The sequence below is a fragment of the Mus pahari genome, chromosome 6 (genome assembly GCF_900095145.1).
Source record: "Mus pahari chromosome 6, PAHARI_EIJ_v1.1, whole genome shotgun sequence".
Taxonomy (NCBI): Eukaryota; Metazoa; Chordata; class Mammalia; order Rodentia; family Muridae; genus Mus; species Mus pahari.
In genome coordinates, this window is record NC_034595.1 from 99865975 (window position 1) to 99881636 (window position 15662).

Here is a 15662-nt window from a genome sequence, read left to right on the forward strand (position 1 = left end):
TGACCGGTGGAACGCCAGTGTTATGTAAATAGCGGGGCCTGCCCGGCGGGCGAGCAGGCTGGCTGCAGCCATCCATCATCCCGGCTCCGCGGGGCGGGGGACAGACACAGCACCGTGCGCTTGGCTCCAAACCTGTTTGTTTTCCCTTTGTCTCGCGCGTTTCGGGGGCCAGGCTGCGACCCGCTTCAGTTTTGTCCCGCTGGCCTCCTCCCCATAGGGAGCACGGGGGAAGGGAGGAGAGTCCCTTGGCTCCCACCGCGGCATCCCTTTCGGACTTCAAAGGCTCCCCCAGCATTGTCTGCGCCTGCGGGCAGTGGCCCTGAAAACGTGATCAGAGGCGGCCCGGTGTAGGGCAGGCCCGGCCCGCGCCCTGCGCTCTCGCTGGGGCCCGTGGATTCCTCCCTTTGCCGCCAGCACCACCCTGGTTACTGCGCAGCTCCGGGGCGCTCGCTGGCCTTTCTCTCCCGGCGCCCCTTCTGGCTCCCTCTGGTCTCTCCTTCCTGCTCTCTAGCCTCGGCCTCACTTCTGTTTGGGCGCATTGAGACTCTAGAAATGACCAGAGCTGCATGCAGCCTTCCACTCTTTCCTCGCCCGCCTCCTTAAGAATCTCAAGCCCGCCAAAGGGTTTCCCAGGATGCTGTGAGGCATAAATAGGATTCCCATGCTAGATCGGATTCTCTGTGCACCGCCCCCCCCCACACACACACACACTCAGCGTGGCACCGGACACAGGAGAGCAAGTCTTGCTTCCTCTGGGGACCTCTGCCAGATTAGGTACAAGGTCCCCAGGAATCATCTAATCATCCTGAAAGACAGGATGCTTCCATTTGCTGGACAAGTCTCAGGCGAACTGCAGTTTCCCAGATCACATTTGGTCCTCGGCCTGTGTTTTGTAAATAAAGTTTTATTGGAAAGGGATGGCCGTTCGTTTTCATATTGTCTATGGCTGTTTTCACTCTACAATAAATAGCAGAGCTGAGTGACTACAGCAGAAACAGCTTGGCCTACGAAGCATAAGATTACTATCTGCTGGGCAGTGGTGGCGCACGCCTTTAATCCCAGCACTTGGGAGGCAGAGGCAGGTGGATTTCTGAGTTCGAGGCCAGCCTGGCCTACAGAGTGAGTTCTAGCACAGACAGGGCTACACAGAGAAACCCTGTCTGAAAAAAAAAAAGGAGAGATATTTACTATCTGGCCCTTCTACAAAGAAGGGCTTGCTGGCCCAGATTCTGTTCCCTGTCTGATAAAAATATACATGAGATTTGCCGTTGAAACCTGCCAATGTGTGTGTAAGTCCTTGGGGTTGAGTGAATTCTCAGTGTTGTGTGGTCACCATAGTGAGGCTGGGATTGCATAGCAACTCTAGGCTGGGGCTTGGTTTCAGGATGCTTAACGTCCTGCTCTGCTGGGGAGTCTCCGCCCCTCCTCTGCCTCCTGCTCTGTTCAGTCCTTTTTACCCTGAGGCCCCCAGCTCCTCTCTCCTCACGCACCCCAACTCCCTCAGAGCTGTGCATTCAGTGGCCCTTCTGTAGCTGTTACTTCAGATCTGTAGTCATAGTCTCACACACACACACACACACACACACACACACACACACACACACACACACAGCTCCCACCCCAGCCCACTCTGCCAGGTGGGAAGGATACACCGTGCAAGGTCAAAATCCAGCAGGCAGGACGAGGGTCTCCGCCCAGCCAGTTTCCCCAGCAGCCACAAGATGTAGCACCCATCCCTCGGACAGTACCCTGGAGCTTTTCCCTGATCCCTGGAAAAGCTCTGACTTGGAGCCAGCAAAGCTTCTGAGTCCAGTGGATCTCTGGGAAAAGAAGGGCATTGGGGGTGGGGAAGGTTGCAGAGGGGGTGCACTAGGCAGTCCCAGGCCCCTCACACTTGCCGCTGAACCCTGGGATGTAGCCCTTCCTCTCAGACCATTAGCTTCTATAAAACAGGGCTCCCGCCCACCAGGCTCTGCTCCACCGGCCTGAACTGGCTGGAGTGGTTGGGAGGAAGCCGACCAAGGGAAGCAGATGAAGGGTCAGGGTCTGGGTTTCAGCCTGTGAGGGTGAGCAGGGTGAGGTTGCAAGCAAGGCTGTCCAGGGTCCGGGATCCAAGCTGACCCGGTGTCACCGGGGCTATGGAATAAACCCGGGCACCACACTTCTTGTCAGAGGGAACGCATGGAAGTCTGGGGCGGAAGTTGTACTCTCTGGGTGCTTCTTTGGTTGGCTCTGCTGAAGTGCCTCCCTGGTCTCTACATCTCCCCTCCCCTCCAGGCCGTCTGTGTGCCCCATAAGTCTCTCTCCCGTCTTCCCTTCCCACCACTCATCTCTCGATGTCCCCCCCCCCAATGCATGGCTCCCTCCCCCTCTCTCCTTTTCATCTACTCGGAAGGTTTTACTTCCTTGTCACCCTAATTGATTGCATTAACCTTTCAGCGTATTGGATTTCCCCGGCATCGTGCAGAGAGCCCTGTGCAATATGCTTATAATCTGAGCCATAATGGACAGTTTGCAGTCAACAAGCCCCTTCTCCCATCGGCCCCGTTGACATCTCTCTCTCTCTCTTGCCCAGGCCACCATGGCCACTTCCCCGGCTGGCAGGGGTGGAGCTATAGAATGGACCTAGGAGTAAGTGGACACAGGATCCGGTCTGCCTGTGCCATTCCCTGCCTCTCCTGTCCCCCTGCTTTCTTTTTCCAACCTCCAGCTTCTAACCTTTGTGGAGTCCTCTTGGCTTTCTGCTTCTAAGACACTGCCTGATAAGTGGCTGTATTTTGGGTTTTGTCAATGAGAGAGTCCCGTATTGTACCCAGACACCTGGTTCTGGCTTTATCTGTGAAGTCTCGAGGGCTCCGTTCCCCACCTGTCTTTGTCAAAGGAAGAGAAGTGACTGACCCAGGTTCCATGGCAGGAAGCCTGGCAAAGCCCCCAGGATGGATTGGTGGGACCTGATAGGGACCTGGAGGAGGTACGGAGGAAGAGAATTAACTCTGTAGGATGGACTCCATCAAATTGGTATCCTGAGGGACACCTGATAATCTAGCAGCAGGTAGAGGAGCCAGCCCTGTGCCAGCTGCCTGATCTGAGGAGCCCAGTCCCAGACCTAGGGTCCATTCTCTGTGGGTTCCGGCAAGGCCCTGGGCTCAGCAGCCTGATGGGTGAATCCTCATTCACTCACAGGATGAATGTCAGGTTGAATACATTAGTGTCAGCTGGAGGAGCGGACGAGGCTCCCATCAGCCGGGTGGTACCTCCTTGTCTCCCAGACCCTGTCTCTCCAGCCCTCTGCCCAGCATCTTCTCCCGCTGACCATCTCCGCCTCCTGCCATCTATCACTCCAAAGGGCAAGCTTTGGCAAGAGAGGGCTGGACCTCAGTCCTTCCCATCCTCTCCCAAGGATTTTGGGGGTGGGCAGAGGGCACAGCAGGGAGAAACCAAGCAGCGAATTAGAGTTTGTGATTGTCAGTGTCAAGAGAAGCTAAATAACCCTGTAACTAGTATGAAGGTGAATTCACGGTCTGCTGCACATGGAGAATATGAGTGTCTGCAAGACGGCGAGTGTAGCTCGGGAGTCTGCCCGCCACGGTGGGCAGCCTTCTCTCCAGGGACCTGAAGGAGGTGGGAGGAGACCACGCACTTCCCACCCCCTGGCAGGGAGCAGCTGCCCAGTATCTTCTACCAGGCATGGGGGTGGGGGGGGGGAGACAGCTCAGTGGCTTGACAACATGCTGGCCAGCAACCCATGCAGGAATGCATTTGTAAGCACCAGCAGTATACACTCACAGACACCAGCCCAAGCCCCATATTATCGGTGAATACTTCCTGACCACTCACTCTGTGCCCAGCTGAATTCCTCTTTCTAAAACGTGCAGGCATAACCGCCAATATTTTCCCCTTCTCCCCACACTATTTTGTGACCACTTTATTGAGATATAATCCACATGCCATCATATCTGCCCATTTTTAAATGTACTATTTAATACTATTATTATTATTATTATTATTATTATTTGCATATTCACAAGGGTGTACAGTACAGCCATCACCACCGGTTGTAGAATGTGTTCATCTCCCAGGAAGAAAGTCTTACACTCCTTGGCAGTTTCTGACTTCCCTTCCCCACCTACAGACCTAAAGAACTGCTAATAGTTCCCTTTAAATGTGAGGAAATGGGGGCCCAGAGATGGCCAGTGACTTACTAGAATTACACAGCCTGGCTGTGTAATGGCTGGTGGAGCTTGCATTTGAACCCAGGCAGAAGAATCCAAAGCCAGCATTCCATGTCCTGGTGGCTGCCCCCACCCCATGCCCTACCTTGTATTTCTGAGCCTTTGGGCCCAGGCGTGTACCTACGCCATCGGAACATGTAGGCCCAGGCTGCAACATGAAACTGTCTTCTCCCCAGCTCATGACTCGATGCAGAAAAGCCTCTCATACACACACACCCTCCCTCCCACGACAGCCAACATCCCCTCCTCCCCTCGCTCCTTCCCCTGCCCTGTCTGTCCCAGCCCTACGCCTGAATGAGAGGCTTGGCACAGAAACCACGCACCAACAGGGCAGCTCGAGTGGCCACAGAGACCTGGGTGGCTTTGGTGGTGGCTCGGGCATCTTAACATGAGAAATCCCTGTGCCTCCTGATGGTTGTAACTGAAGTAAAGGGCTAGCGTGGCACTGAGAGCAGGGCCCAACCAGGGGCACTGCCAGCAGGCTGAGACCCGCTCCACTTCCAAGCCTGTCGCTCTCCTGCTTCTCTTCGGCTGGTGTTTCTCAGCCATCTTCTCCCCGCCTGCCTCTCTCTTCTCTCACACCCCACTTTCCCACCTCAAAAACTTAAACAACAACAAAAAAAAAACCCAACCAACCAACACACGAAAAACCACCACAACAAAAACTGCTTTTGTAGCCTGTCTCTTCGAGTTTGCAAAAAATGTGAAACGTTCACTGTTTCTGGTAAGTGACAAATTCAAGGATCAGAGACAAAGGAAGAGTAGACATAGACACACAAGACAGAAAAGGTCTGCTGGATTGGGTTGGGGTGTTTTTGTTTTTTTTTTTTTCTTCTTCTTCTTCTCCTTTCTCCCTCTAAAGCGGAGGATCCGGCCGGGCCAGTTTGGATATTTATTAAGAAAAAGCCAAAGATAATTAACTTTTTTGTTTTTGTTTTGTTTGCCGGTGCCTCCCCTGCTGGCACTCCAGGCTGCCTGGCAGATCAGACCTGCTCCTGTTCCTGGGTGCTGGACTGCTGGCAGGGCTCAGCTGCCTCCCCTAAGCCTGCTGGGGCCACCAGCTGCCTACCCAGCCACCTAGCTTGGGTTTTAGGCAGGGTACACCTTAAGCTGCCACCAATGTCACTTCTCCGGGCTCTCCTGAAGCACAGAGCACCCCTTAGAGGCTGGTAAGTGGTGTGGACAAGGGTCTCTCCATGAGAGTACTGGCCAGTTTAAGGGTGCTGACTTCTCTCCAGGGAGGGAAGAGAAGGGTGGAATGAGCTGGAAATGCAGGAAGAAGTCTGATTTGAGCCAATTTGGTCTCCCTCTTGTTCCAGGAAGCTGGTACTCTTGTCAGGACCCATAGACTCTCGAAGCCCCTGTTAACAAGTCTCTGGGACACAGGGCTATCCTGTGCTCTATCTGTTCTGTTCCCCTCTTTGACCCAGCCTCATCCATCAGGGGGACCACTGGAGTGGTTCCGGGAGCCATGCTTAAATGAAGCTGTCTGTTCCCCGAACCCCACTAGCTATGGCCCAGCTCACTGACCAAGAAAGTAGCATTGAGAATTAGAGGCCTCACTGTGAGAGACGGAGCTGAAGATCTCTCAGGAGCCAGGCCTGCCAGGAGAGTGAAGATGGCTACCTGCCTTCTTAGCTGGACTTAGGGGTGTGGTTTGCCTCTCTGTTAGTGGGTATGTCTGGGCCCCTCCCCTAAAGGGTGCTCCCCTGGGGGGGTGGGCAGTTTGCATTCCTGCCAAGCAGAGTGGTAGCAGCAGTCACAAGGTCCCTCCAGGTAGGGAGACTGCTCTGGACTTGGACAGAATAGAACATTTTTGAAGGATTTTGCTGGTCCCTTTTTTTTTCTCTGAAATATAAGGATGTGCAATTTTTTTGGTTTCAATTTAGCATTGGAGAATTTTATAATTTAGTAATTAAAATCTCTGATAGGCTTTAGAAATTGCGGCTAATTGAATTTAATGGGAAGATGATTTTCAATTTTATTTGATTACCGGGACCCCTGGCATCGGTATTTATGGGAAAAAAATGGGAAATGTGCTGTGTGGGCTAAGATGGCATAATTGAATTAGGGATAATCGGATTTCTCCGTCATGAATTTCACTATAATTTTCCTATAATTTTCCATTAGATATCTAGTTTACAAATATTCACAAAGAAATGAAGCTCTTTCGGAATGGAGATTGCTGGCTAACAGGATTACGGGCCGAGCGTGCGGCTGTGCCAGCCCCTACCCTGCCATAATGTGATCCCTGTGTCTGCCTTACACTTAGTGTGGCCTCGGTATCTCGCCTTGCCACCCACTAGACTGGAAGATCCGTCCTCCCCTTTGTCTCCTCTCCTGTGCTCCTCCTTGGCCCAACACCCACCTGTCCAGGGCCCACACATTCTCTGCTACCTGCTGGCTGAGCCCAGTCCCAGCTGAGGCCCAGGCCTTCTGTGTCCGCCCCCCCCCGCCCCCCCCCGCCACCGCTGCCCCACACTTCCTGTCCACATTCAGTTGGCTCCCTGTTTCCCCCTGATACTCTCGCTTCATCCCTGCGGAGCACCCTCAGATACACGGACGCCCTCGCAGGTGCGAACACGCTTGTTCACATGCACACACAGACCTCTGGCTAAGGCTTCTGTGCCCTGGCCCAGTCGCCTGAGAGGGAACCAGTTTATTGGGATCCTGGGGTGGGGTGCAAGAACAAAAGGAGCCTTGTTCAAGTTTATGTGAAAGTTACAAATTCAAAATGAGAGCAGATAAAGCATGAGATACCTGGTGTGTAAACAGGCTGGCGAGTGAGAAGGCCGCAGGCTCGAGAGGGAGGGAAGGGGAGGGAGGGGGAGGGAGGGCAAGTGGGCACAGGACACAGGACGAGAGAGGATGCCAGCCAGCATGGCAACCTGGCTGGGGTCTGGCGTGGCCCACCTGACTGTATGAAGTTGCTAAAGAGGTTTCTGTTCGGCCTGGGGTGGCGTGTCCTAGAAAGACCTGGAAGGTCTGAGCCCCAGGCCCTTGAGACCAGTGGAAATCATGAAATGTTCTCACGATGGCGGGGTTCAGGTTCTCAGCGTTGTCAGCACATCCGAGTAATAAGGAAGGGCTAGGAGAGACAGCCCTCAAAGACACCAGACCTCTAGGCTTCCCCTGTCGCTGTGAGCACATTCTGAGGGACAGAGAGCAGCAGAGATCTAGAGACGCTTAACACACAGCCTTTGACCCGTGGCCCACACAACCCTGATGCTTCAGCCCTTTGGCCCTGAACTGAAATCCTAGGATGCCAAGTCGGCCTCAGTTTCTTACTTCACTAATCTCTTCTCTTCTGACTCCTTACTCTTGGGTCCAGCCTACTCCACCTGTGGCGGCTGCTTGCGACCCACTGCCTCAGAATAGAGGGTACTTTCTGGGCAGCCCGGGGCCCTCCCACTATGGATCACGTGTGGCAGCCCCTCTTGCTGGCCCTGATCTATGGCCTTCTCTTGGCCCTGCCCTGTGAGCCATGCCTTGCCAGCCTTTGCCCTTCAGAGGCTCCAAAGTTATTGTTCTTGCCTAGGTAACTAGAAAGGAGAGGTGTTGCCTGCTTATCCAGACCTTCTTAGGGGTCAGCCCCGATTGTCGTCAGCTGAAAACCGGGACATTCAGAACCAACCAGAGACTTTGTAGGTCCCCTGTGCAGGGAGCTCCTTGTCTATACAGACATCTTCACCAGCCTCCATTTCTGATGCCAGGCTTCCTTCTTTACCTAGTGGCCCACACCAGACTGGGGTGTGGGACTAATTGCCTGTTGTTACAAGCCGGAGCTACAAGGGGGGGCAGAATCATTGTTGGGGTTTTTTTTGGGGGGGGGTGGATGAGCAGCAGCACCCACAGAGGATCCCCAGGGCAGTTCTGGACACAGAGATCCCACAGGGAAGCCTGGCTGACGGTTCTCTCTGTCTGGCTTCCCTGGGCCCATGTTGGGGAGCATGTGGCTTTGTTTAGGGAACCCCGTTTCCTTACTCAGGGTCTTTAGGGCCAGGGCACTTCTGGCAAAGTTAGGTCTTTGCACCCAAGGATGGGGATGGATCAGAAGCATGGAGGGAGGGTGTGTGACAACCTAGACCGAGGTTCCCAAGGAGGCAGCAGAGAGGGAGGTGAAACAAGAGAGGGATGCTGGATTCTTTGTGGAGCCATTCAGAACTAAAAAACAGGTGAGACAAAAAGAAGAAAAAATAAGGGGAAAGTAGGAGAAAGAGTAGATTGTTAACTCCCTTGAAGTCTTCGCCTCAAGGCCTCCTTGGGCCCCTCCCTTTGCAAAATAGAAATATTGCAAAAATAGGGCAGCGCCATTTTGCTGAATGCTGCCCAGACCGGGTGAGCCCAAGCTCATTCTCTTCTCCTCACTGGAAGTCTGTGAGGCCCATCCTTCAACAGGAGAGAGGACCGTAGGATGAGGTAGACAGCAGGCTGGCCCCACTCCCTTCAGGAAACTTCCCTTGAGCTCCTCCAAGCCAGATGGCCACAGAAAGTTTTGAATACCTGAGGCTATAGCATGAACCATTTGGGGTTGTATGGAAAAAAGGGCTTGGCTGTGAGACTTACAAACCCAGGGAGAAAGGGAGAAGTGCTTGGTCCAGCCCTAAGAGACACCAGAGTGGGCAGGGTGTGGTCCCCAGGGAACAGGTGTCAGGACGCTGGCCAACTTGCTTGAGGGGTGCCTGTGTTCAGAGATGGAAAGGAAGCCCAAGTGATGAAGTGGGTCTACGGAGGAGATTGCCAAGAGACTGTGAGGGAAGACGAGGAGGGGTGGGGAGGAGAAAGGCCTGGGGACTGGAACTTGTGTGACCTGACATGGAGGGACTCCGGGGCCATTTTAAGGGCAAAAGCAAAGGGAAGCGGTGGAAACTGGAGCCTGTGCGGTCTGCGGGAGTGCGGTGGCCAGCGCGCGCGAGTGCGCGCAGGGGGAGAGGGAGGGGAGCGCGCGAGGCTGACGTGCGAGTTTCTCCGGCACACCCAGCCGCGCCGCCCGCGACTCCTTTCTTCTTCCAACTCCAATAGCCACAACAACAACAAAAAAAAAAAAAATGAGGGAAGTGGGGTGAGCAAGGGAAACAGAACCCCTTCCACACCCGCCCCACCCGCTGCCCAAGGGCACCTCGGAAGGGAACGGCAGGAGCGCGCGAGCGAGCACGCGCGCGCGCGATCCGCAAAAAGTCTCGCACCTGCGCTCGCTCCCGCGCGGAAAAGTTTACGCGGGCGCGCACAGGGTGGCCGACGGCCCCGGGCGGCCGAGGGGAGCCGGAGGGGTGCGCGCGCGCCCGCCCGCCCGCCCGCGGCGGGAGTCGGCGCGTGTGCGCGGGTGCCGGCTCCTCGCCTCGCTCGGGCGGCACGACTCCTCCACGCGAGCGAGCGAGCGAGCGAGCGAGCACACACACCTCACAGGCACACCAGCCTCTCCCTCCCTCGCACGCGACCCCGCGAGCGCCGGCCCCGCCTCCCTCTCCTCCCTGAGCTTTGGGAGAAGTCGCCGCCCGCCCTCCTCAGCCCGCCCGCCCCTAGCCTGTGCGCTGGGAGCGCGCGCGCGCGCCCGCCCATTCACCTTCGCACCACTGCGAGGCGGGCGCGCGCGCGCGCGAGTCCGATCTTTCACCTGCCGGAGCCGCGCGCGCTCCCGGCGAGGGGCGGTGCCATGGCCACCCTGCCAATCACCTCGGCGCCTGGCAGCGCCCGGCCGCTCCCGCCCGCCCCGCTCCCTCCTGCCAAACTGTTACCCTGAGTGTTACCGTCAGGAGCAATGACATCAGGATTTTAAAACAACTTGTTATTCGGGGAGTAATCAGTTGCAATTAGGCATTAATTAAGTATTATGAAAGTTGATTATTTAAGTGAATTCGGCTTTCGACTCTCCGACTATGGTGAGTACCGGCAGCGGGCGGGGGAGGGCCGGGCAGGGCCGGAGCGGCGACCCCTGCGCGCTCGGGACGGGATGTGGGGGTGGGGGATCCTCGGCCTGGCGGGCCTGATCCCCGGCCGAGCGACAGCTACGGGCAGTTTCTGTTTTAGTTGGAGGAACTCGGAGCTGCTGGGAGCGTGCGGGCCGGAGCGTGAGAGCGAGCGTGAGGCGCGGAGCAAACTTTCCCCGCCGCCGCCCTCCCGACCCGGCCCGGCCCGGCCGGGCGCGCGTCCCCCAGCCCGGGATGCGCTCGGCCCGGCGGGGAGGGACAGCGGGCGGGCGGGGACAGGGGGCCCGCGAGATACTAAACATTCTTCTCTCTTCTTCTTTTCATGGCGTTTCTCGAAGAGTTTGGGACCAAGGAGCGGAGAATGGATCTTGGAACAGGTAAGCGCGGTGGGAACCCACGGGGGAGGCTCTTTCACTTTTCTTTCGGTTCTTTGACGGAAGTTAGTATTTTTAGCCCAATGAGCTAGCAGCTGAGCCGAGGGTACCGGACAGGCGCCAGGGGTCTGTGCCCATGGTCCCTGCTAGCCCTGCTTTCTGGATGGTGATATTGTTATTTGTCATTCGCTTAGTGACTGTGACTAATTTGATGCTTGTCATTATGAAAGAACCGAGGGGACAGGGAGCTGGGGGCACCCAGAGACAGAGAGAGGAGGATTTAGGGGGTTTTTGTGGGGGATTTTGTTCTCTGTGTTTTTTCTCTTGTGTTTTTTAGACACACTTTTCCCTTTGCAAAGATGTGTGTGTGTGTGTGTGGTGTGGTGTGGCTTATGGGGTGTGTGTTTTTATTTTTTTAGTGGGGGGTGGTTTAGTTTTTGAAAGCAGCGTCCTGTTGGGAAAGGTGGTTAGTCTGGTTTCGGGGCGACTGTCTCAAGGTAAAGGAATTTAATTTATTTGGGACAAGGCTGTGTCGGATGATCAAGCTGCTTATTACGGCTAATGAGTGTTTTTCACTTGAGAAGCTGTGGGCTGAGGTGGCTGTTATCAGTTCAAAGTAAGGGGCCCAGGACTCTCTCTCTCTCTCTCTCTCTCTCTCTCTCTCTCTCTCTCTCTCTCTCTCCTTTAGCCCCCTTTTAGCACCTACTTTGGGAGGTGACAGTAGGCCAAACCAAAGACTGCATTTAGATATCTAGGTCTGGGGAGCCTGGCATGGGGCTAGCTAGGATCAGGCTCCAGCTAGTGCCCCCTGGCCTGGGCAGAGTTTAGCCTGTGACTTTGGTTCTTTCTAGTTTTGATTTACTCCTGTTCTCCTTGCACCTGAGCCTACACCCCGAGTCCAGCACGGCTTGGCTTCGTTCTGAAGTCTTCCACCAGCCGCCTCTATCCCAACTAACTGTGGGCCAGGACTTTCACGCCCCAGGCTGTCCAAATCAGTGCCCTTCTTTAGTGTCTTAGGAGAAAATTAGGTTGGTAATTCTTCAGAACTGACCCCTGACCCCTTCTGTTTCATTTGAGGAAGGAAAGCTGGGTGCCAATGAGTGGTTTTTAGGGTTGTTGTTAGACTTGCCCAAGTTCACGCATACTCCCATGGGACCCATACAGTGAGGCAGAGGGGGGCAGGAGGCAGGAGAGGACAATCAGGAATGTGTGTTGTGGGGGCGGGGCACCTTCACAGAGTGGTTGGACTGTAGGGGACAGGTGTGCTCTTGGTTAATGGGATGTGGAGGTCCTGGGGACATCTGTGCCCAGGAAGGGTACAACACCCCCTGCTGGGCAGATTGGGAAAGGTGTCTTGAAGCCATTGCTGCCACCCTGCCCCTCCCTGGCCTCCACCCCGCAGAGAGCCAGCCCGCCTCCACCTCGAATCAGGTGTCTCTACACCACCCTCTTAGGACCCGCCCCCCCTTTCTTCAGAAATGGGGCCCCCACCCATCCCAGCCAAGAAGCAGAGCTCAGGGACAGGCCCAGTGTTTGGCACCACCCTCTACCTGGCACAGGAGAGCCTGCCAATGGGCCAGCACAGGGACTGAGGTATTACTCAGCTGGAAGGCGGGCCCCCGCTCTCTTCCTTCTGACCTAAGTGCCAACTGGAGCTGGCTCCCATCCTGCCATGGCCAGCCTCTCCTAGGCTGCCATGGAGGCTGGGGAGTGTCACGATAGCAGGGCAGGAGGCAAGTGACAGAGCCTCCTGTGGCACCTTAAGGACTCTGGGGAGACTTGCTGCTCTTCACACTCCAGGGACAGGCTCTGGAAACTTTTCCTAGAAGCCAGAAGGGCCAGGAAGTCAGCTGGAGTAGGGCACTCCCAGTGGGACCCAAGTCTGGACTCTGGCCACACAGAGAGGGAGGAAGGTCCAGGGTATCAAAGTTCAGCTTCCTGGAGGAGTTGCCTGGTGACACCTCCTGTCTCTTCTCTGATCTTGGGAGTTTCACCTAATCTCAGAACTTCAGAAGAAAAGCACTTTCCCTCACTTAACAAAACAAGGCAAGCAGACGGGGACTCACTCCCTGAGTCCATCTCTGGGGCAGCTGTGTTCTCATCTTCAGGAGCTGAGAACATCTCCCTTGACCTCCCTGATGCACAGGGACATGCCAAGGCTAGTTGCTAGTGCGGTGCAGGGCCCAGCTCCCATCCTATGGGAGCAGCCCTGGTAGCTCCAGCTAAGGGCCTCACCAGAGAGTAAGCCGGTCAAAGAGTTGTCAGTACCAGAGATCTCCAACAAGTCCCGGATGATGACTTAACTGTCCCCTCCACCCTTGGACATGTCTAGGTCCTGAAGCGCTCTGGCCACAAGTAATTCAGTGGCTGGGGAGGACTGAGGTTTCTCAGGAGGGGCAGAAGTATCTGAAGACCCTCAGGGGCCATGTGGACCTCTTTTCCCCCACCATAGTTCAGCCAAGGGCTGGATCAATCTGGACGTCTTTAGCAATAAAAAATGCCGATGTCGTCCTAATTCACCAGGCCCCGAGATGACAGCAAATTTACATTTTTTAATTAAACTAGCAGCCAGTTTTTATGAGAGGGGGTTGGGTTATGCAAATCAAATGGTTGTGTACGGAAGATTAGGAGAGTTTGGGAATAAATTCCACAAATGCTAATAAAAAAAAAGGGAAAGAGAGAGAGAGAGGGAGAGGGAGGGAGGGAGGAGAGAGGAAGAGAGGAGGACATGGTTCCATTAGGCCCTTTTAGAGTGATTTCCCAGGGGGAGGGGATAGGGAGGGGGAGGGGAGGGGGAGGAAGCTTTCAGACACAGGTAGAGCCATCCTGTACTTGGGAAGCTCCCCAGGATTAGGCCCTACCCCCACCCCAGGCTGATTTCTGGGCCTGAACACACTGGCGCCTGGGTAAGAAATCGCTATGTAAGAGCAGCAGATATCTGACAACGCTTGCCCTTGATCATCTGGGATCTCTTTCTAATGCCCCTCTTGAGAAGGGGAAGAGCTATCCTGCAGAGGATCCAAAGTAGGCTGTTCTGGGTAAAGGGTCACATAGGCAAGAGAGCAGGCTCAAAGGGACGGCCATCGAATCCAGAGGGAGCTAGCTAAAGCATCATGGCTGCAGCCCTGTCATTCAGACAACTCACTGGCAGGACTTACTGAGCCAGAACTGTCTGTCCTACTGGGACTGCAGGCCAGGACCCTTCCTCTCAGGCAGACCCTCTCCTCCCATGTCATAGAGTCTTTAGTGACAGGGAGGTCAGGGAAGATGAGGCTAAGAGAGCTCGCTGGCCGGGGAAACAGACTAAGCCTGAAGGAGAGTGGCAAGACTCCCCCTGGTTGTGTCTTTCCTCCAAGGAGCAAAGAACTTGGCTCTCCACACTCAGTCCCTGCAACCAGCGTATCAACATACAGAACCTCTGCGCGCCAAAGGTTCAGAGCCAGGTATTGCCCAAAGTGGAAGCACCTAGGAACCCTCATAGCCCTGGGTACACTTAACCCAGCGTGCACCAGGGAGTGGGAATGGCCTTGTCCGCTTTGGAAGGATTTCATGTTGGGTTGGGTAAAGTAGATCGCCCTCGATTTTCCTTCCTCCAGACTGTACTTGGCTAGATACACCCACTCAACCAGTCTAAGCGAGGGCCAGGCTGGGCACCGGTTTTGCTAGTCTGCAGGGGGGCGGGTGTTCTGGTGCCATCTTGGCAGGAAGGAGCCCTCAGCGCCAAGGACAGCATGGGTTGTCTTGGAAGTGGTGTATTTCCTGGTACCATTCAGACAGGCTGGCTGTGTACCCAGCAGTGACACAGGGAGGGGCCTGAGCATCAGATGACCTTTAAGGTCTTTGACTACCAACTTGATTTTGCTCAGTGGGGCAGGCATCCAGGGAAGAGTCACATGGGTCAAGTAAGAATCATATCATTGGTCCCTTCTTTGTAGAGAGCATTTGAGACACCAGCTGCTCAGGGCTGTGAGTGCAGAATAATAGGTCCATCGTGGTCATTCTACAGAGACAGGCAGAGGCAGCAGAAGCAGGTCTACAAGGCTTCCTATCTAAGACCCTCTTCCCTGGTAAAGGCCAGAGAAGGGAACCCACACGCTCTTAGGAGAGGCATGGGTGGGGCAGGGGTGGGGCGGGGGAGCCTCAGTTAGACTTTTCTCCCGCACCGCCGACACTCCCCACCCCCACAACCAGGGAATCTGGCTGAGTTGCAGCTTGAGTTTTTATGATGGAAAATAAAATAAATAGAGGCACCTTTGCAGGGCTGAGTCACTACAGCAGCATCTCCTCATTAAAGCTGCTGCCCCTGGCTCAAGTCCCTGCCCTTCTTCCCAGGCAGTGAATGGGGTGGACTGCTAGACTATTCTCTCTGGACCCTACTAGGTCAATGGTACATCTCGATCCCTCCGTCAGCTCACCTTAGACCAGCCCTGATTCTCAGAGAATCAGGTCTTCAACTCATTACCAACCCCAGGCCCCGAGGTTTGGCCGTCCTACACTTGTTTTAAAATCTTGATCAACCGCAACTGCGACCGCTGGTGTCCCTCCTTCCCCTTCTCCTCCTCTTCCCCTTCTCCTGGTCCTCATGGTCAGAGAGGGAAGGAAGTGGCTCCAAAGCAATTACCAGAACCGGGTCCCCGAGGCAAGCGCCAGCTGTCGCGATGGTCAGGCCCGGGCCTAGCAAGACTGGAAAGGGGCTGTGGGCCAGCGGCCATGGGGTGTGGAGGAGTTTGGGCAGACGGCCTCACTGTGTGGGTCGTGAAAGGTGGTAGGCTGGTGGTCTGGTGTGTGTACCTGTCTGGCTGACTGGACTTTACACCTTAGGCTCTCAGACATGTCCTTGTCAGGGAAGAGACCCCCTCCAGGGGAGAGGCGGCAAAGCCACAGCTCAGGGAGTCCTAAGGAACTTGGTAGAGTCTGGTTGTCTAGTTCCCCGGTTTGCAGACAAGCATAGTGTAAGAGAGAGAGAGATGCTGTCTTCTTATACCAAGAGACGCTGGAGGTGAGGACAGGCTGTGGGACATGGGGACATGCTCCTACCAAGTCTTCTAGACTTCTCCCAGGCCTCTCCCTGCCACGCTGAGAGCGGTTACCTTCCACTGCGCAACCACATTTTTCTGTCTTTTTGCCAA

General features: G+C 55.2%; 1 protein-coding gene across 5 annotated transcripts in view; it reads left to right on the forward strand.

Annotated features, from left to right (window-relative positions):
* Casz1 (castor zinc finger 1) overlaps window positions 1–15662 on the forward strand; it is a 150068-nt gene that overhangs the window by 87240 nt on the left and 47166 nt on the right. For 3 of the 5 annotated variants that reach the window (XM_021199989.1, XM_029539898.1, XM_029539899.1), the window contains exon 4: window positions 10498–10536. In XM_021199989.1, coding sequence (XP_021055648.1) covers window positions 10521–10536 — 16 coding nt within the window. In that variant the 5' untranslated portion in view covers window positions 10498–10520. Of the gene's footprint in view, window positions 1–9958; window positions 10112–10497; window positions 10537–15662 lie in introns of those variants that run through there. The other 2 variants (XM_029539897.1, XM_021199988.1) reach the window with 1 other exon arrangement.